This window comes from Bradysia coprophila, unplaced genomic scaffold (genome assembly GCF_014529535.1).
Source record: "Bradysia coprophila strain Holo2 unplaced genomic scaffold, BU_Bcop_v1 contig_588, whole genome shotgun sequence".
Lineage (NCBI taxonomy): Eukaryota > Metazoa > Arthropoda > Insecta > Diptera > Sciaridae > Bradysia > Bradysia coprophila.
In genome coordinates, this window is record NW_023503827.1 from 759,721 (window position 1) to 781,236 (window position 21,516).

Below are 21,516 nucleotides of genomic sequence, written 5' to 3' on the forward strand. Positions count from 1 at the left end.
ACACCAATAGTTGACCTGGTCTGTTTTGGTTAATGAGGAATGACGTTATATTCATCCTACCGACCATCTAAACCGTTGTTCGTCCGATCATTCATAAGTATTGTGAACTGTATTCCTATGTACAGTGTGGTTAGTGAAGATATGGATGGAAGAACTAATCGTCCAATAATCTTTACTTACAGTTAACTTAAAGGTTGATTATTTCGTTTTGCATCCAACTGTCTTAATAGCCTACGGGAAGAGACGGTGATGAAGACTGGCCATGGGTGATAGAAAATGGATTGATATGGATATTCGAGAGTGGAGCAGAGAGAGTAGAGCAGATTATCGAAGTTATCGTTGCAAGTAAAAATTTATGAGGACTCTAGTCTGTTGGATAATTGACTTTGCCCTTTGTTATGTCAATTTATTTATTAGTATTTGCATTCTTTGCTACTGTTTTTATATTCCTACCTAGAATTCAAATTCCTAGTCGATAAAGATATCACTCTGCATCGATCAATTCTTGCGACACTTTGTGCAAATTTAAATACGTTTGCCTTATTGCTTCAGCATATGAATAACAAATGTACGGAAGATTGTGTTTTTTTGCCAACGTCTTGACCCTGTCTATTATTAGTGGCTGTCGGAACTGAGGCATTGCAGGAAATAGATGATGTTCGATTTGATAGTTCAGAAACCCCATCCAATAGTCACACCAACGGGTTTGTTCAACGTCTGCAGTATGCACTAGAGCGTATTCAACCCAATGCATTGGCTGTGTCGTAACCGGCAAGTAAGTGTGACTCAACGCAAAGTTTAAGAATATGTAGGAAGCAGCCATCCAGGACGAAAAAAATCCAACCCAGAAACCAACTAAATATAAGTAAATGACATAATGTGCAATCAATGCCAATATTTCTGTGTACAGCCTGTTTTTGATGAGGAATTTAGGTACTTTGTAAAATCTCCAAAATATTCCGCCTAACAAAGGACTGACAAGCGGGAAGAAGTATGTCTGAATTGAGAATCATTTTAATATTAGGACACGTTTGTTTAGATTCACTGAATTTACTTGATGCATAATGAGAAATCCCTTGCCTTCAGCATTGTTTTTCACAACTTTTTTGTTGTACGCCAACAATGGAACTGTGCTCAGATCAATGTCATGGTTCAACCGTTGTGGCATTGCGTGGTGCCGATTATGTCCCCGTCTCCACCAAGTTGCGGAAGCGCCTCCAATGGTTCCTAGCGAATAATTTAAAGTTTTGATCATCGCTTGTCGTTATAAATGTTCCAATTGTTACCGTGCAAGAACATTTGGAAATATCGATCAAACTTTGGAAATCCTAAGAAAGAATAGTGACCACACTCGTGTCCCACCCAACCGACGCGTCCTTGCGAAAAACCAATCATAAATATTCCAGCGTATTTGGCAACTTTGTATGGCCATTGAAGCAGAAGGTATCCAACATACCACATCGCTAGCAGCTCTACCATACGCACGGCATTGTAAGTATGAGAAGGTTCGAAATATCCTTCCCTAACCAGGTCCTTGTAGAGCTTTGTAAAATCTTCTGATAGGGCGCGATTCTTTTTCAGCACTTGAGGGTCTAAATGAACTTTAAATGAAAAGAATATTCTAACTCAGCATCACACTGTCACAAACATTCAACTATACCGTCTTTTTCTAAATCTCTTATTTCTCCAACTTTTCTCATTTCTCCATAACGAATATATACTTTTTTTTGACTATGTTTTCTATTTGTATTTTACAAATATATAGAGAAGTGAGAGAAGTAAGAGAAATAAGAAATTTAGAAAATGACGGTATAGTTGAATGTTTGTAACAGTAATGTGCAAAATTCGCAAACTTTAGATGCCTCTGTTGCATGAATAGTTGTATGAATCTCGGTGCAAAGTTATACATAGTTACAAAGCCATAGTTACACATCTAGAGCCTAATAAAGTACTTTACGCTTGATGATAATAAATATACAAACAGTACATACGATCAATGTCCATCACTGGGCGTTTCTTGAACGATCCCATCATTTTCTTGACTTTGTCAAAAGATCGATGATGGAATTGTTGAATTGCATGGGTACCATCCTCGCCAGGTTTTGTATAATCTAAAATAATACTTCCTCCTGGATGACTTTTGATAAATTCGGTAACATCATAGAAATAGCCATCAAATATTATCTCCTTCCTCTCCATGCTGCTACTTTCTTTTATCACCAATAACTTTACCAGGAGATCGTCCACTTTGACGGAAACCGCTCTGTGAAATGCTCGCGATCACTTTACACAAGGATATTTTGTATTACACTAATTCTACACAATTCCAAAATTTATACATACAGCAGACAAGACAGCCGCTGCGCTCTGTATTTTTATTGTAAAACAACGTTCTAATAATGCTTATCAAAACTAAGTACAGTGTGTTCATCGTTAGAAAACACAATTTTAGATTTATCAGAGTTATAAAAGTCGTCGATGTTCAAACCCTAGTCAATTAAGTGCAAGGCTGTATTCCTCCCTAATTATACAGCCTTGATTAAGTGCTTGATATTTTGGCATGAAATTTGAATTCGCTAAGGGATTTTCAAATTTTGTGCCAAAATACCCTAACCTGAAAACACTTTATTGATGGGTAAATGACTGAAACTCTTAAAAATATCAAATATGTTTTGAAGATTCCGAACTAAAAAAAGATGGTAATGCAATGTTATTTAACCGATATTATTCGCGAGCCGACTATCATATCTGCTGTTAATAATGCATTAAGAACACATGAACTCAGCGCGCTTATGTTAAAATGTGGTTTAATTAGAATTTTCAAATTAAAGCGAAATATTACATTATTGATTCGAAATTAAATTTTCTTCGTTTTATTATTGCAACATTGTACACGACCTGATTGCGTGTTAAACAATTTACAATAGCACTTTAGTTTCAGCTAGGCTGATGGACATACGCTACACTTTTGGATTTTACATTTTATTCCGTCTTCGACTCGTGTTTTACGCATTTTCTTTTGAGTTTTCTATAATCACATTCCTGTGCTGACCCTTAAGAGGCATACTCATCTAGCTAAAATTATAGAATACATTTTTGTGTTTTGTATTACATAAAACCGCATTAACTACTACGAAGTTGTAGCTTTCAATAAAATACAGACTTTGAATGAATTTGCGAAAACCTCATCCAGCTTGTATGAAAATGAAATTCAAGCCACGTTTGATCCGGAGTTGAATTATTTCGCCAATAAACAGACGTGACGGTTTATTTGGAAGTGTGCAGGTTTAGTTGCTTTATGGCGGCAGATGAGCCCTTAGAAGTTCTTCAGCGCAGTCAATTTTTTTCAATTTCCTGTCACAACTTTGGACAGCGACGGACAACGGCTTCCGTAGTATAGTTGGACTACTGGTGGACTACCCTCTACTATCCATTGTCAAACTTGTTTGGTCGCTGCTGTCCAAGAGATTCCGAAACCAAAAACTATATACTGGCTAACGATGTCCATAGCGCTTCCACACACGGACCTTTCGACCTTTTTTGGGTATGTATCGCAGCGACTTTTTAAGCACTACAAACCTGCACACTTCCAAATAAATCGTCTGTTTATTGGCGAAATAATTCAACTTTGAGTTCACAAATAAATGTTTTTCAACATGCGACGCAGCTCACTTTAACAACTCTTCTGCCAAAAATAAAAAGACAACCAGAAAAAAGTTGTTCCGCAAAATTGTCAGGGGAGACTAACGATTCTATAGAGCCATCGATCATTCGGATCAACCTTGGTAAATTCATTCTTAACTAACGTTAGTTTGATCAGCTCTGAAAATGTACGCAGTCTACCGAAATTTTCATTTATCGATCTAGAACGATAATCTCGAGCGAGTTTTAATTTATCTCGATATATCTGTTCTCGACATATAAAATATGGTATGCACCTACTGCCAGACTGTTATCTTGACGTGTAGGCATTATTGTAGGCCACGCCTTCGGCTCTGGCAATAATGTCCTACACCTCAAAATAAAACAATCTTGGCAACAGGTACATAATATATATAAACTGTTTACTTTACTCAATACATCTGTCTAGAGTTTGCTAAGCCATGGCACGACCGTAAAAAATCCGTATGAGATGGAGTAAAAGGTTCGAGTCTACAACATTAAGAGAAAAAAAAAACATCGACGAGGATGGGATTCGAACCCACGCGTGCAGAGCACACTGGATTAGCAGTCCAACGCCTTAGACCGCTCGGCCACCTCGTCGTAAACGTGTAGGCCTTTGAATAAGTAAGTTGCATCGGTTTAAATGTTCACTGTTCAGTTTAAACTGATTTTTTTCCGAATTATTTTCAATCGATATTGAAAATAAAAAACATAGCTAACGCCGACCCGTACGAAACACCTATTCGTATCAAAAGCCTTTAATGTGAAACTCTTCATTTCTCTTACTTCATTTTCTTCGGGAAGAAATAAAAGCGATAAATCTAAAATAAGAATTGATCACTTGAAAATTAAAATGATTGCAGGAAAATAAGAATGTGATCACAACCAGTTTTTCAAATATAACACTACGAAATAAGATTCTATCAACCTAAAATAAGAAGTGATCACAAGTAGTACCTACCACCCGCTAAATCAAATGTGATCACTAAAAATAAAGAATTTGATCACTAAAAATAAAGAATTTGATCACTAAAAGTAAAGAATTTGATCACTAAAAGTCCGAACGAATACACATAAAAAGCGTTTTAACACGCCGAGCGATCCGGCCCATTGCCCCGGAGCGAAGCGGAGGGCCGCAATGCGAGCCGGGCGCCGGAACGGTGTTGGTAACTTAGGAGTTAATTTTTTCTCTCTCGCATCGTCTAATAATTAGTCTGTGTAATTCATTGCACATAAAAAGCGTTTTAACACGCCGAGCGATCCGGCCCATTGCCCCGTAGCGAAGCGGAGGGCCGCAATGCGAGCCGGGCGCCGGAACGGTGTTGGTAACTTAGGTGTTAATTTTTTTTTCTCTTGCATCGTCTAATAATCAAACAGAATAATAGATAGCATATCCTTATTTCTTGCAATCAAATTTTTTATTTTGCACGATCATTTCTTTATTTTTTGTAATCAAATTGTAGATCATTTCTTATTTCGAGACGATCATATGTTAGTGGTAAAATTGCATATATTTAGTGATCAAATTCTTATTTTTTGGTGATCAAATTCTATTTTTATTGCTATCATAAAAAAATTGTGATCATTTCTCTTTTTCTAGTGATCATTTCCTATTTTCTTGTGATCATTTCTTATTAAATAGCTATCACTTTAATTACATGCCATTTTCTTCTCTGCTGAAAAACTATTCTCCCTTTAAAATCACTTACATTATTCACTCTTTGCCTTGTTATCATATACAACTAAATTGCCGGAGGCAATATAGACAGCCCCGTACGAAGACAAATTTCATAAATTCCTATTTAAACAGCTGTATACCGCTATATTTACCTATATTTTCCTATAAATAAACATTTCACAGATGAATATGCTATTATATAGCTCTATATGCCTGTATATAGCTCAATATAGCTGTATATAGGTATATATAGATGTCCGTATATGGAATCCCTGAAACCCCACACACATAACAAATTATTTCCATGTCAACAGAAACTCTCTAAGTATCATTTTTCCCAAGATATTTCTATTTTACTAAAATCCAATATGGCCGCCGGCAGCCATTTTGTTAGGAGACCGGAAATAGTACCGACGCTTTACATTCGTTAATACCTTTCAAAAAAAAAAATTCATGAAATTCGGTCAAAATTTACTCGAGATATTGTCAAAATACACCACGTTCACTGTACTTCCGAGTAGCCAGATAAGAGCTCACTCCAAGAGACCTAGCTCACGCTCCGGAGAACATAATTTCATAAATTTTTTTTCCCTGATTGGTACGGTCAATACCTATCTAATAAAGCTAAAACAGACGAAATATGTTCAAATGTGGCCGACCTACAAGCAAAAACTGCTTGCCGCCCTGTGCCTGTTCCACACCAAGGGGTCTAACTCACGAGTCGGTCATCCGATTTCCATAAACTTTTTTTTTGTCGATCGGTATTGTAAATACCTTTTATTTGACGTATCACTTACAAGTTTAACGTTTAAATGTCCGGAGATATCTTCGAAAAACCGTAAAGCACTTATTGGGCCACAGCTCGGGAGGGGTCAATCCAAAATCACTCATCTTCGAACTTAGCCTGTCTTTTGACATTACCAAACGGGAAAAAAAAGAATTTTCAAAATCGGATGCGTTTTACTCAAGTTATCGTGCGGACAGACGGACAGACGGACATTTTTTTTTCGCGGATTTGGCATCTCTAGACAACCACAATAGGTTTCCCCTTACTCAGGGAGTCCAATTCGACGTGTTACAAACGTATGCGTAAACCTATAACACCCCAGTACTTCGTACGGGTCTAAAAACAGAGCATAGCACTCTCAGTTCTATGACACGTGACAAGGTATGGGTATTCCCAATCGTTTGCAATTTGTATGGAGTTTTTCCAGCGACAACAGTTTTATATAGCAAAGTTGACCATGTATTTTCATTTTCATGTCAGTATTTTCACCTTTTTTCAACTTTTTCTCATCTTGAATATTACACCAATAGTTGACCTGGCCTGTTTTGGTTAATGAGGAATGACGTTATATTCATCTTACAAACCATCTAAACCGTTGTTCGTCCAATCATTCATAAGTATTGTCAACTGTATTCCTATGTACAGTGTGGTCAGTGAAGATATGGATGGAAGAACTGATTGTCCGATATAATCTTTACTTACTAACTTACTTACTAACTAAGTTAACTTAAAGGTTTATTATTTCGTCTTAATAGCCTAAGCAAAGCGACGGTGATGAAGACTGGCCATAGGTGATGGAAAATGGATGAGTGTGGATTACAAATTTCCAAAAGGTCGTTTATCGATATGGATATTCGAGAGTGGAGCAAAGAGAGTAGAGCAGATTATCGAAGTTATCGTTGCAAGTAAAAATTTATGAGAACTCTAGTCTGTTGGATAATTGACTTTGCCCTTTGTTATGTCAATTTATTTATTAGCCTTTGCATTCTTTGCTACTGTTTTTATATTCCTACCTAGAATTCAAATACCTAGTCGACAAAAATATCACTCTGCATCGATCAATTCTTGCGACACTTTGTGCAAATTTAAATACGTTTGCCTTATTGCTTCAGCATATGAATAACAAATGTACGGAAGATTGTGTTTTCTTGCCAACGTCTTGACTCTGTCTATTATTAGTGGCTGTCGGAACTGAGGCATTGCAGGAAATAGATGATGTTCGATTTGATAGTTCAGAAACCCCATCCAATAGTCACACCAACGGGTTTGTTCAACGTCTGCAGTATGCACTAGAGCGTATTCAACCCAATGCATTGGCTGTGTCGTAACCGGCAAGTAAGTGTGACTCAACGCAAAGTTGAAGAATATGTAGGAAGAAGCCATCCAGGTCGAAAAAAATCCAACCCAGAAACCAACTAAATATAAGTAAATGACATAATGTGCAATGAATGCCAATATTTCAGTGTACAGCCTGTTTTTGATGAGGAATTTGGGTACTTTATACCATTTCCAAAATAGTCCACCCAACAAAGGACTGACCAGCGGAAAGAAGTATGTCTGAATTGAGAATCATTTTAATATTAGGACACATTCGTTTAGATTCACTAATTTACCTGATGCTTAATGAGAAATCCCTTGCCTTCAGCATTGTTTTTCACAACTTTTGTGTTGTATGCCAGCAATGGAACCGTGCTGAGGTCAATGTCATGGTTTAACCGTTGGGGCATCGCGTGATGCCGATTGTGTCCCCGTCTCCACCAAGTTGCAGACGTGCCACCTACCGTTCCTGCCGTTTGGAGTCAAAATCATTTTATTTATTTATTGATTCATTTATTTACTTTTTAATACATATCATTCAAAACACTGCATAGCTCATAAGCTGCATAAGCTAAATAACAATTCTGCCGTAATTTGCATGAGGGGATGAATAAAAAATTAAAACAAAAGAATTCTTTTGTTTAAAATTTTGACTTAATCTTTCATGCCAATTACGGCAGAATTCAAAGAGGCTACTTCGCGTTCGGTTATTAAAATTTTAATTGTTACCGTGCAAGAACATTTGGAAATATCGATCAAACTTTGGAAATCCTAAGAAAGAATAGTGACCACACTCGTGTCCCACCCAACCGACGCGTCCTTGCGAAAAACCAATAAAAAATATTCCAGCATATTTGGCAACATTGTATGGCCATTGAAGCAGAAGGTATCCAACATACCACATCGCTAGCACCTCTACCATACGCACGGCATTGTAAGTATGAGAAGGTTCGAAAAATCCTTCCTTAACCAGGTCCTTGTAGAGCTTTGTAAAATCTTCAGATAGGGCGCGATTTTTTTTCAGCACTCGAGGGTCTGAATCAACTTAGTGATGTAGCAATGAAAACAAAAACAAAATTCTGAATTTGTCTCATTAGATTTTCCGATGATATGTCTTTTAAAATGTGATACTATTAATTAATTTAAAAATTCGTAACGAAACGTGCATACATGTAACAGCTAAGTTATGAATTCTTAAAATGATTGCGAATTAATTAATAAATGTTTAACTTGAGCTACAAGACAAGCAGTACATACGATCACTGTCTGTCACTGGACGTTTCTTGAACGATCCCATCATTTTCTTGACTTTATCAAAAGATCGATGATGGAACTGTTGAATTGCATGGGTACCATCCTCGCCAGGTTTTGTATAATCTAAAATTATACTTCCTCCTGGATGTCTTTTGATAAATTCGGTAACATCATAGAAATAGCCATCGAAAATTATCTCCTTTCTCTCCATGCTGCTACTTTCTTCTTATCAACAATCAATATACGTAGAGATCGTCCACTTTAACAGAAATCGCTTTTTAAAATGTTCGCGAGCACATTCCCCAAGAATATACTGTGTTATACTAAATAACAATTGATATATATCAACTCCAATCCATAATTTATACATTTTAGTAGACAAGTCAGCCGCGTCACGTGATAATGTGACTTATTAAAACGCACCGTTAAAACGCATTGAATGTGTGATCATACGGCAGTATATCTCAATTAATTCCATAAATAACAAAAAAAAACATAGCTAACGCCGACCCGTACGAAACACCTATTCGTGTCAAAAGCCTTTAAAATCACTTACATTATCCACTCTTTGCCTTGTTATCATATACAAATAAATTGCCGGAGGCAATATAGACAGCCCCGTACGAAGACAAATTTCATAAATTCCTATTTAAACAGCTATATACCGCTTTATTTACCTATATTTCACTATAAATAAACATTTCACAGATGAATATGCTATTATATAGCTCTATATGCCTGTATATAGCTCAATATAGGTGAATATAGATATATATAGATGTCCATATATGGAATGCCTGAAACACCACACACACACATAACAAATTATTTCCGTGTTAACTCTCTAAGTACCATTTTTCCCAAGATATATCACTTTTAATAAAATCCAATATGGCCGCCGGCAGCCATTTTGTTAGGAGACCGGAAATAGTACCGATGCTTTACATTCGTTAATACCTTTCAAACAAAAAAAAAATTCATGAAATTCAGTCAAAATTTACTCGAGATATTGTCAAAATACACCACGTTCACTGTACTTCCGAGTAGCCAGGTAAGAGCTCACTTCAAGAGACCTAGCTCACGCTCCGGAGAACATAATTTCATGAACTTTTTTTTTCCCTGATTGGTACGGTCAATACCTATCTAATAAAGCTAAAACAGACGAAATATGTTCAAATGTGGCCGACCTACAAGCAAAAACTGCTTGCCGCCCTGTGCCTGTTTCACACCAAGGGGTCTAACTCACGAGTCGGTCATCCGATTTCCATAAACTTTTTTTTTGTCGATCGGTATTGTAAGTACCTTTTATTTGACGTATCACTGACAAGTGTCTGGAGATATCGTCGAAAAACACTTAGGCACTTATTGGGCCCCAGCTCCGGAGAGGTCGATCCGAAATCACCCATCTTCGAACTTAGCCTGTCTTTTGACACTACCAAACGAGGAAAAAAAGAATTTTTAAAATCGGATGCGTTTTACTCAAGTTAGAGAACCCACAGACAGACGGACAGACGGACAGACGGACGGACAGACGGACGGACATTTTTTTTTTCGCGGATTTGGCATCTCTATACAACCACAATAGGTTTCCCCTTACTCAGGGAGTCCAATTCGACGTGTTACAAACGTATGCGTAAACCTTCGTACGGGTCTAAAAATAGTTTCAGAAAAGCCGAGGCAGAATATCTTTTTGCAAAAGAAAATTCTTTGTTAAAAAAGTCTCTAACTCGCAGAGAAAATACCCAAAAAAATTCTTGAAATTTTAAGAAAATCCTTTTGAAAACAAAGAAAATCCTTAAAATTCGTAGAAAACTTGAAAATTTGCTCACCGGCTATCATATCTACCGCTAATAATGCATCTCATTAACCTCTACTTAGCGTAGTTGTAACACAATGGGGTCTAATTAGCAATTTCATTTGTAAGTGAATATTGATTTGAAATTAAATTTTCTTCGTTTTTATTATTGAAACATTGTACATTATACCTGAACGCGTTGAACAATGGGCATTGAAGTCTTGACGAATTAGACACAGAACATTATTCTAAACAAAAAATTGTTCTACGGTATGCCTCTAAAATGCACAGATTTTTTTTACAAAATTATCGCCTTCGGCTCATGCAATAACTCCCCAAGTGTCTAAATAAACATGTGGACAGAGGTGAATAATCTACTATTATCACATACGCGCGGTGTTCGGATGTCAAAATTACTTAACTAGAAGTTTAATTCAAAAATTACACTTCAGGTCTATGTTGTTGTCTCGTTTTCGCTTATGTGATAAAATAGAGTACTCACTTGTCACTATCAGTCTCGGCAAGCCTCGACTTCTTCGTGACAAGTGTGTAATATATATTATCTTCCATGTGTGACTATTTCATACATTACTCGTTTATGTATATAAACTCTAAGACATACGTTATTCTGGTTTTCTAGGGATATAATTTTATTACTCTTCTAGGGTAAATTTTATTTCCGTTTTTTATTTTGAAGTTAACCAGTGACCCGACGGAGGCTCGAACTCGGAACCTCCGACACATCAGCAAACTGTCCTAATAGGCCTGTTCATTTTAGAGAAATAGTCTCAAATTCATCTGGCATGGTGTTTATCTGGTCCGGAAGGCTAAAATATTGGACCCGTATTTTTTTTGGAATTTTAAAAAATAGTTTAGATCTGGGGAGCGAAGCATTTGTTCAAATGTACGAAAGCGTTGGTTAGAAGAGAGGAGAATGATGGTGTATATCTTTTTTACTCTTCGCTGGCGCTCGTTATATACAATTGTACATAAGAAGTGATTCGAGAAATATACACCAAGGTAGAACAATGTTTTATCTCCTGCAAGCTGATATTTCATACATTAGCGAAATAACCACAAAAATTTGGATTTAAAATTAATTAATTAAGCATGTTGTTTTAAAACGCATTCACAACAAAAAAAACATCATACAGAGAATCCTTTATTTACTTACTCACACACATATACTATCCACCTCAACATTTCGTTCAGATCACATCATTCCGACTACTCTGATTATTTGATCGATGTAGAAGTGACTAACGAACCACTACCGACACCAATTGCGTCGCGTTATGTGATTTGTTGGCGTAGTGGTCAGCATGTTTGGTTGATATGCTGCTGGTCCCGTGTTCGCTTCCGCCGTTCGGCGATTTTTTTTTTTTTTCAAATATGTAGATGGAAAGTAAATTTACCCTAGGTGGGTTATGTGTGAATTATCCAATCGTATAGGCTGTGGTTATGTATGTGTTTGTGTTTATATGCAGAAACGCGTAATGTATGAAATATCAGCTTGCAGGAGATAAAATACTATTACAAAGTACGACCCTAAATTGATCCAATTTTGTCAGCCGCCTAAGATGTGACAAAGGCCGTTTTCAGTCGCGATGAATATATGTATGTGTAAGTTGCCCCACATCAAGAACGTCATGGGTAAAAACAATTCTGATCAATTGTCTTAAAACAGTATAAACTCAAAAATATTTGGTCGCCATTTCGCAATTTTCTTACGAACCGCTGTACAATTTGAAGTTCAGATAAACTTAAACGGTGCACATTGGAGTCATACCATAATTAAAAATACAAACTTGTGAAAACTTCAATGCCTCATTTACAAAAACTCTTTATTTTTTGCTCTGCTGGTGAACTTACACTACACTTTTGCATCTACATTTTATTCCTTCGTATTGACGGTAAGTCAATTTTTATGTCTAGCCTCATGTTAACATCTGCTAGCTTGCTTCTAGCACTAGCTAATGTTCAACTAATGCAACCATATTTTCACATCAAGCAAAAAACCCTAGACGTTACAAAGTTTATAGAATTTCGATCAACTATTAGATTTAATCCAGAGTATGCGAGATATAATGGTTTGCTAATGAATTCTGAAAATTCACAAAAAAAATCATGATGAAACTGAACACTTATACCAGTACGGATCTCAATAATTTGGTTGTCATGTCACCCTTTTCCCATATTATATTCGGAAGAACTATTTTCAATTTGCAGAGGCAAAACTTAAGCTTCACAAATATATATTCTTTTCCAAAGTTGTAGAAATCTATACCCAGAGGAATTCTGCTCATGCATTATATTGTTACATGTGCAGTATGAGTATAGTTGCATAGTATCAGTGAAGAATGCTGTATAACGAACATAGAATGATTATTATTTGGTTCATTGCAACGAGTTACATTTTGAAATATTTATTACAAAATAGAAGTTTTGCGATTCTTGAACAATTCTGTGATTGCAGATCGATAAATTTGATAGTACATACCTACTACACTGACAAAATTTAAGGATTGCGCGCGAGCATTAACAGGAGCGTGTATACTAAGGTACGTCGGCTTATGAATTGTAGATTCAAATTCAATCTTGAGCATTTAAATCGTGATCTACGGCACACGTTTCCATAAGAAGGCTGAAATGATAATTTCAACCTTTAATTTTGAAGGTTGATGGAAGAGCGTTGCATTGCAGTCACTAAATTTAATACCTACCTCAAGGATCAAACATGGAAAGTGAATTGATATTGTAAAATTTTCAGAACAAAAAGGCTTTTGATGAATTTTCTGTAGTTTGTTATGCATTACAAGTTTAATATGATGTCAACGTTCTAATTTTCTTCCAGGCTTTTTCATTATTCTTCAATTTCAACTTTTTGTATGAAATATGATAGAGTTACACGTATACTGTGTGTTGTATGCTTCGTATAAACTTTCATTATTTTCTTATTTTACGCATCAATAAAGATCGCTTGCGATTAGAACTATGAATAGCTCAAAGATTCCATTTTAGATTCAATTCAGGTGATATAATACACGTTTACACGTTTTCATTATGTTCGTGGTGCGTAGACAGGTTAATGATTGATGGTAAAAATAGCACAGCACCTTACATAGTGCGGTTACTGGCAGTAGGATTTTATGAGGAAAACATTATTATGAGCATATCATATCTGCTATCTACGGTATTTTAACCCTAGAAATCTCATGACTCTACAAACCAAACTTTTTCTTGAACTTTCTTGTGAACAGAATTAAAAATGCAAAATATTTTATCGTCGGATCTTCAAAAAGCATGCAAATTAGAATTGTATCGTAAACAATTTTACTATAGAAATTCGCTCGTAGGGAAACACGCCAACCAACGCAGCAGTGTGGCTGAGGCAACTCGTTCGACGGGAGCAGTCGTTCCCTTGAGGAAAATATTAAACGTATAAACAAGACGAGAATTATAAGAACCGACAGTTTCAATCCAATTCACGATATTCATTCAGCATGAGATATCGAAAACACTGTACATGAACACAACACACGTAAGCATCCGGTCTTTTCTATTTTCTATCAGTGACATTAACAATTTAACTTTTTAGAAACGGGTAACGTATCGCATTATATTCTTTCAATCTGCTACTTCTTTTGGTTTGAAGAATTCCGCTGTGTTTGATACGAGGTCTTTTACTTCAATTGTTATTTTTCTCGATTTTTCTACATAAATGAATGCTATTAGGAACTATCGTTTATTTTTGTCATCGTTGTCGATAGCAGATAACTAACTGTTTTCGAAAGATTAGATTTTCCTGGACAACTTTTTTTTTTAAATAAATAACTCTTTATTCAAAAAAAAGAAAGAATCCTTATCGCTCCGGGTTAATTTCTGAGTGGAGCACTACTTTCATGACTGATGCGAACAGGATTTCGGTCGATATGATTAAATTTTGTGGTTCGTGTTTAACTATACTAAGAATTATGAGAGGTAATGGCCGGGTTTGTTTTCAGTAGTGTTGTAGATAATAAGAAGTTAATATCACACATCGTCAGATATCACAACTCATCGTCAATTAATATTCCTTTGTTCTGATTCGGTGAAATTTAATTTCAAACGTCCAAAACTGTCCAACTAAACGATCAGCTAATATTTAAACTATTTTGCAGAGCTATATACTGAAATTTATTAGCACGGGAAAAAGTACTATTAATAATAGCCCAATGTTTGCGCTCAAAGTCAGTACGCCCAATGCCATAAAGTATTTTTAAATAACTAAATGTTTCCAAAAACTCTGTTTCAATTTTTCAATTTGTTTGGTTTCAAACTTTTGTTTTAATTTGCATAGTTAAATATGTATACTTACTACACATCCAATGATGATGTCTATCATTGGGGGGAAACGTATTAAATATAAATTTTAGCATGAAAGGCACGTTCTCCGTTTAAAACGAAACGCGACTGGCTTTATCTCGCAATAATAATAAAATTGTTTTCAATTTTTTGGTTGGTGAGTATGTAGAGAAATATTTTATAATAAAAAAGGTGGTACATCCGAGGGAACATCGTAAAGTGACACATTTATATGAGCGGGACAACATTGTGAAAATTTTATATTTTATAATTTTGAACAAAACTGTTGATTAAATTTCAAACGAAAAAGTTTATCAGACAGGATGACGTCAACGGATATATCGTGACTGCTAACAAAACAGGTGGTTCATTGAGCATAATTTTTGGATCATGGATTACAGTCCTTGGGAGGTTGGTAGTACTTGCGACGGATGTGGTACATTCTTCTATATAAGGGCAGTGAACTTGTGTTCGAACACAATTTTTTTTATGAATCGTACTTTGTTCCTCCGTCGGCCAACTGATACTTATTAAAACGGACATTTATTCGCCACATTTCCTGTAAAATTTTAAAAACAATAGTCGCATCCGTTCTATATATATATAATTCATAGAAGCATAAAAAAGGTTATTCGTAAAGAAAATGTAAGTCTAACACCATTACATTGCAAGAAGGTGGTATCATCAACATTCAGATGCTGTTTATTGTGGCCATAAATAATAAAATATACCAAGACACTATAAACGCTCTCTAAACGGCTCAAATAAATATTTCTTAGGGATTTCTTTGGTGATGCAGAAATAATGTTTGCTGTTAGGGTTAGAAATATCTTTTTACAGTAGTTTTGCAGTGTTAATGTGGCGTTTTTTACTCCCACATAACAAATTCAGCTGTTAACTTTATGTGTCTGCAGCGTATTTAATTTTACGGGAGCTCAGTTCGTTAGGTGCTGGCATTCACCTGGTTCTGACACCTTTCAGATCGTATGACACTCAAGCTGAGTGTTGGTTTCACCACTCATATCATACACATCATATAAATTACCAACAAATTTCCAAATTTCTAAAACCTCTTAGAATCATCGATAAAATCTGTTTAGGGACTGTTCACAAACAACGCCGTTAGGGGAAAGGGTTGTTCGACAAAACGTGACGGTTTTTATAGATTTAAGATAACTTTGACCCTTGATTCAAAGTGGGGGGGGGGCTGTCGAAAAATCCGTAAAATATAGTGCTGTCATTTGTGAACGTCCTATTAACTTATCTGCAACAGGACGAATGATAAAATCAATTTTAATATTTACAAATTAATTTTCCTCGAATTCAATTCATGAAACAATAAATTAAGGTAAATATTCAAAATGTAATCTAATTTTCAAATAATAAAATGTTTCTTCTTACGCATAAGTAGCATCTACAATATTTATATATACAGACATGCCGAACAACAGTACTTAAAATAAATTATAATACAAAACGCCTAATTGCATGTAAATAGCATAACAAAGCGTAAGTATTCAACTTTGTTTCCCTTGTACATACTTTAACCTGTGCCTATAGATATAATACGCTCCGTAACGTTCCTTACGTTTCCAATTTCCCATTATGTACGAATTAAGTGTCTGTACACATATAAAACACTCGTCAGCATAGTCAGTTTCTTCGCCTGCACAGAGTCAATTTTATAAGCAAATAATAATGGTTTGAATATGGAATTATGGATGTGTATGCATAGACTCTACGAAAGAGTAAGAACAGCCAGTTTTATTGGAGTGTGTAAAAGTATATGTTCACTGAACTCCGTCAAATGAAACGCGAGTGGAAGTGAAGTGGATGTAATCAGTGAATAGGTTGAGCTGTATTGTGGCATCACTACCACAGTTAACTACTGAAAGAGGGAATTGAATGAAAGCTTTAAGTTTTTAGCTTGAATCAATTTAACTTTATCGCTTAAAGGTAGGCAAATGAATTATGTTGTGTAAGTTTTGAATTGGAGTACATTAATGTGGTTAAACACTTCTGAATCATTGATTTAAGTATGAGAATATGGATAGGGATGAATAGTGATTTAATGGTTGTGGTGTAATGGATCTAAAATTTGTTTTCCGTATCAACGAATAGACAAGACACGAAAGTTTGTACGCTAAATAAATTTTGTAATTAAAAGAGATTTAGAATGTAATTCAGTATATTTGTAATCATTTGTAGCAATGTGTAATTGTTGAGAGTTTACGTTTATTTACACGTTAATACTAATGTGACGCCAGACTATGTAGAAAATATTGTGAAAACTATGAATGGAATTCGAAATACCTTAGAAGATATGCTGGTAGTTTAGGTGGTACTGTGTTTAATTAGACTAAATTTAAAGTTATTTTCCATTTTTCTTTAGTTTTTAAATCGAAATTTTAGTAACTTAATTATTCGTTTAAGTGACGATCGATGGGTCTTTTTTTACTGCATAGAAACTGCCTAGATCTTTCATTATGTAACTTGTTGGCTTCGCCTCGTTTGATAAACTCACATCTAGTGACGAAAACAACCACTTTTCGCAACTTGTTGCATAAATAACTATTAAGTGTACATAACTATTAACGAAAAAGTTATTCGCACATTGTGCTACTTTGGCTAATCGAAAATTGTACAGTGAACGACATCTCAAATGTCTTACTGTCATTTTTTTCAGAGAATGTCATTGTGAATTTGCAATGACACAATAACATTCTCAGAAAAATTTGACAGTGAGACATTTGAGATGTCGTTCACTGTACGAATGGTCAAAATATTATAAAGTGACTATTCGCACAATGTGCAAACAGCCAAGGTATAATAAAGTGACTATTCGCAAGGGCTTATTTCAGAGAATTTGAATTCTGAAAATTCCGAAACATTCTCTAAAATAAGCCCTGCTATTCGCACAATGTGTCAATAATCTGTAATTTGCTATTCCAACACTGTAAGAGAGGTTCGTTGTTTTTAAGTATCATAATGAGGATTGTATTCGCATAAATACATGAGCAAATGATGGTTGAAATCACATATTTTCAGACCTATAACAGGTTTATTTTTTTTAGTTCTCCCAAAATAATTAGTTGAGCATTGAGATGTATCCGTTTGCAATCAGAGCAAGAAATCATATTGATGTTTAATTGTCCCTAATTTCAGGTGTAAATGAAAATCTAAACACAGAAACTTTATTGAGCATCAACAAAGTAGAGACACTTCGTGTAGCTCTGAAATATTAGTCCGAGGGATTTTATCCTTTTCCAAATAAGGTGTTGGGCTGGATCCTGCTGACTTCATCATTTTACAAATGTTGCAGGCAAAGGTGTTTTATTCAATCTTACTGAATTCATCCTTAAATAAATTGTGTAGGAAAGGTGTTTGGCTTAATCTTATTGAATTCATTCTTAAACAAATTTTGCATGAAGGACTTTCGTTCGATCCTACTTAATTCATCCTGATATAAATTACGTAAAGAAGGCATCTGATTTGATCCTGTTGAATTTGGTAGCCTTTCGCAAAATGTCGCTATAAGAAACGGGAACGGTTCATAAACGACATCCGCCTTTTTCAGTACTGTTACATTATTGTCTTATTTGCCTCTTTATAATACTTTGGCTATTCGTACACTGTGTGAATACCACTTACCTTAATTTAAATGAGAAATTTCTGAATACTGCGTCGAAGAGGCCCTATTTAAAGTTAAATTCTAGTGTCTAGCTGTAATGCGCTGACAGAATGCATCTAAGCTGCATTCACTGCATTTCGTTAAAATGTAACCAACCAATTGACAAAGAAAAATATGCGAAAGCAAAAATGCATTTCTACATTTCTATATTTCATTCTTTCATTCATTCGCATAACAGAATCACAAGACTTGTCTTCTTGCTTATATTTTCTTTTATTATTTTATTATGCAGGCAAAACATTGAACAGCATATAACAAGAAGTAAATGCAAGGATTTCCATTAAAGCGACTCTGTCGTCAAAGGAACACTGCACAATTTTTTAAAATGATTTTCGAAATGATTATTACGTATAAAGAATTCTTAGAATAAATTTGCAAAAGGTATACGTTACACGTGTAAGCTATATCAATGGAATCTTGCCCGGATTCAAAATATAATAAAACATTGGCTTAAATTGATTTTTTTTTTATATATTTATGAGATGCACTGTGATTTATTCCGCTAGAGAAATTGTAGAGCGTGAATAAAAATGATCTGCTGTTTCCATTAACGAAATATTTTTTTACATCTCGATAATTGTATATAGATATTTGGAAATCGTATAAAAAAATGAAAATGTTGAATTTTCTAGATCACATGCATATTATTAACTATTCCGGAAAGTAATTGTAACTATAGACATTACGCATCTTCTCAGTCTCGATTAAAGAAATAATTTGTACGTAATCTGTTTCATGGAAATGATGGGTGTATTTTATGTACTTTAAATGTTTTTGTAAGTGTATAAAAGACAGACTTACCTAACGAAACAAGGTATGCTTTAATAAGTTTAGGATGAAGCAGAATTAAGTCAAACCTTAAGTCATCATCTTTGAAATAGCCGCACACGGATTATTATTTCAATAGACAATATAGTGTAAACAAAATAACACTGCTATGACTTAATACCTACGGGTAGGTGGTGGCTCAACAATAAATGTAATTCAACTTCATGACAGATTTAATAAAAATCTCTGTGATTTTTGTCTATAATGCCTCGTCTCTGATGCCAACAATAAAAATGATAACATCGTGTACTCCATCAAAACAATTCAGGTTTTCACTTTTTAACATGGGAAATAATAATAAGAAAAAAAAAACGCCACAAAAAAGCGAAGACTGTTTTTTATTACGAATTCTGCAATGGTATTAAATATAATACAACAATGAACCAGGGGAATAAAAACGAGATTTAATTTTGTTTATTTGTGAACACAATTTTTATTGTTGTTAAATTATTTAAATTTTAATGTCTAGCAATAGTTTTTTTTTTAAATAAATTAAAACGTATTGTACAAAACCGAGAAATATGTTAGCTGGTTTTATGAGAGTCAAACATGACTTCTTAAGAAGAAATCGGTGAAAAATTGTGTGCATGCTGAGCGCTCAAAGGTAGAATTTATTTAAAATTTAAATTCCATTAAAAAATCCCACACTCTGACTACTACACAAAAGTAAAACGTTTCTGGTTGACCTTACGTAAAATTATTGTACTGCAATAATATTTTACGACTTAAAACGTCTTCGTAAGCTTCGTAAGTACATTGTGAGGCCCTATTTAAAAATAAATTTAATTGTAAAACCAAGTACTTGCATATTCTCTAAACGGCAAAAGTATCGCCGGATTTATATTTATATTTATGATTGGTTTTATTTGAAGTATCTCTGGTGAGGCACAACTTTGATTTCATGGGTCCTATCGTTAAATTTACTCGACCAGTGTCTTGTCACAATTAAGCATGAACTGAACATATTTAACTTGACTAGAAAGCTTTCTTTGGAAGACATGATATTGATGAATAATCTTCAATATACAATCTTATTGACTCTCCAAGAACTTCTGTTTCAAGCATCAATGAAAGAGTTGATAAATGATCAACAGATAAATGTTCAACGGTGATTCGAACACAAATTCTTAGATATACATTTTCCGTTTGGGAGTGATATTTTCATTAAATAAAATAACTTTAAAATTTCAATGACAGCACCGTCATGATTACAACTGTTGATCTTTTATTCGTCTCCTTCTGTGCTATCAGCCTATAACTTACGACTTCGATTATCAGTTTGTAAGGTAAAAATTGATTGAAGTGGAGAAAGAGTTTGGAAAAGGACTTCTCAATTGATTTTTAATTTATCATTTCTGATAACAATTTCTATAAAATGTTCATTGATTTTTACCTTAAAAAACCTAATTTTGACATAACTTAACGGATAGTAATAAACGGGAGATATAAAAATCAAAAAAGGAAATATAAAAATCAAAAAAGGAGATATAAAAAACAGAAATGGAGGTATAAAATTAAAAATCGAAGATAAAATATTTGAAATTGCAGATAAATAAGAAGGGTTTGTGACTAATAAACACTCCATTCAGCACATTTCTGCCCCGGAAAAATTATTAGACGAAGCGAGAGAAAAAAAATTAACACCTAAGTTATTTATTTATTTATTAAATAAGGCGTATGACTAGTTACCCAGTCATACTGCACTTAGGCCGCCTGTGGGCCCATTGTGCTCACCCTTTTGGAAAAATAAATTTATAAAAAGTTGGTGCCGACGTGCACTGCATATGTATTTAGAGCGGAAACTTTCCATACTACAGGTATGTAGTTAAGAATATCCCTTTAGTGCACTATTTTGATGTTACCGTAAGTTAATGGTGATGTTACCCAAGCAATTATACCTACAAATGTACAAATGCTCGGCATTGGCACCTGTAGTGGGTGTGTAGTAGTAATTACATAAACAAACGATTACGTGGAACGCTTACAAGCGAGTATTCCTTCTGGAACTCCAATTGCTATTAACAAAGCACGACTTGTTCTCTTTTACATAGCTCGACTAGAAATTCGTCGTGTACCAAATCCCGACAAGGCATGATATGTTCAATTTCTACTTAGCTCGACTAGAGCCGTGAATTTTGTCGTGAGACAGGGCCCGACCA

The 21,516-nt window shown here is 34.9% G+C and overlaps 1 protein-coding gene and 1 non-coding gene across 5 annotated transcripts; both read right to left on the reverse strand.

Annotated features, from left to right (window-relative positions):
* Nucleotides 1-374: 374 nt before the first annotated feature.
* Nucleotides 375-9,024, reverse strand: LOC119083326 (acyl-lipid (8-3)-desaturase-like). 4 transcript variants are annotated; one of them, XM_037193011.1, is made up of 4 exons: nt 8,703-9,024; nt 1,287-1,601; nt 1,055-1,227; nt 375-997 (listed from the first exon to the last, which is right to left on the reverse strand). In XM_037193011.1, exons 1-4 carry the CDS (start codon nt 8,908-8,910, stop codon nt 485-487), a joined length of 1,209 nt encoding a protein of 402 aa, XP_037048906.1. In that variant the 5' UTR covers nt 8,911-9,024; the 3' UTR covers nt 375-484. The 4 variants fall into 4 exon arrangements, with proteins under 4 accessions (XP_037048906.1, XP_037048908.1, XP_037048905.1 ...); XM_037193013.1 differs by lacking the exon at nt 8,703-9,024 and adding an exon at nt 1,992-2,271 and having other exon boundaries at nt 1,287-1,592; XM_037193010.1 differs by lacking the exon at nt 8,703-9,024 and adding an exon at nt 1,992-2,271.
* Nucleotides 4,181-4,263, reverse strand: Trnas-gcu. Its single transcript has one exon. It is a non-coding gene; the product is annotated as a tRNA-Ser (tRNA).
* Nucleotides 9,025-21,516: the final 12,492 nt, after the last annotated feature.

What these genes read in the sequence shown, in the direction of transcription:
- LOC119083326 (XM_037193011.1), bottom strand. Translation starts at nt 8,910, where the DNA reads ATGGAGAGAAAGGAGATAATTTTCGATGGCTATTTCTATGATGTTACC. An exon ending in TCCAGTGACAGACAGTGATC is followed by an intron (nt 1,602 to 8,702) that starts GTATGTACTGCT and finishes TTTCATTTAAAG; the next exon opens with TTCATTTAGACCCTCAAGTG. An exon ending in TTTCCAAATGTTCTTGCACG is followed by an intron (nt 1,228 to 1,286) that starts GTAACAATTGGA and finishes ATTATTCGCTAG; the next exon opens with GAACCATTGGAGGCGCTTCC.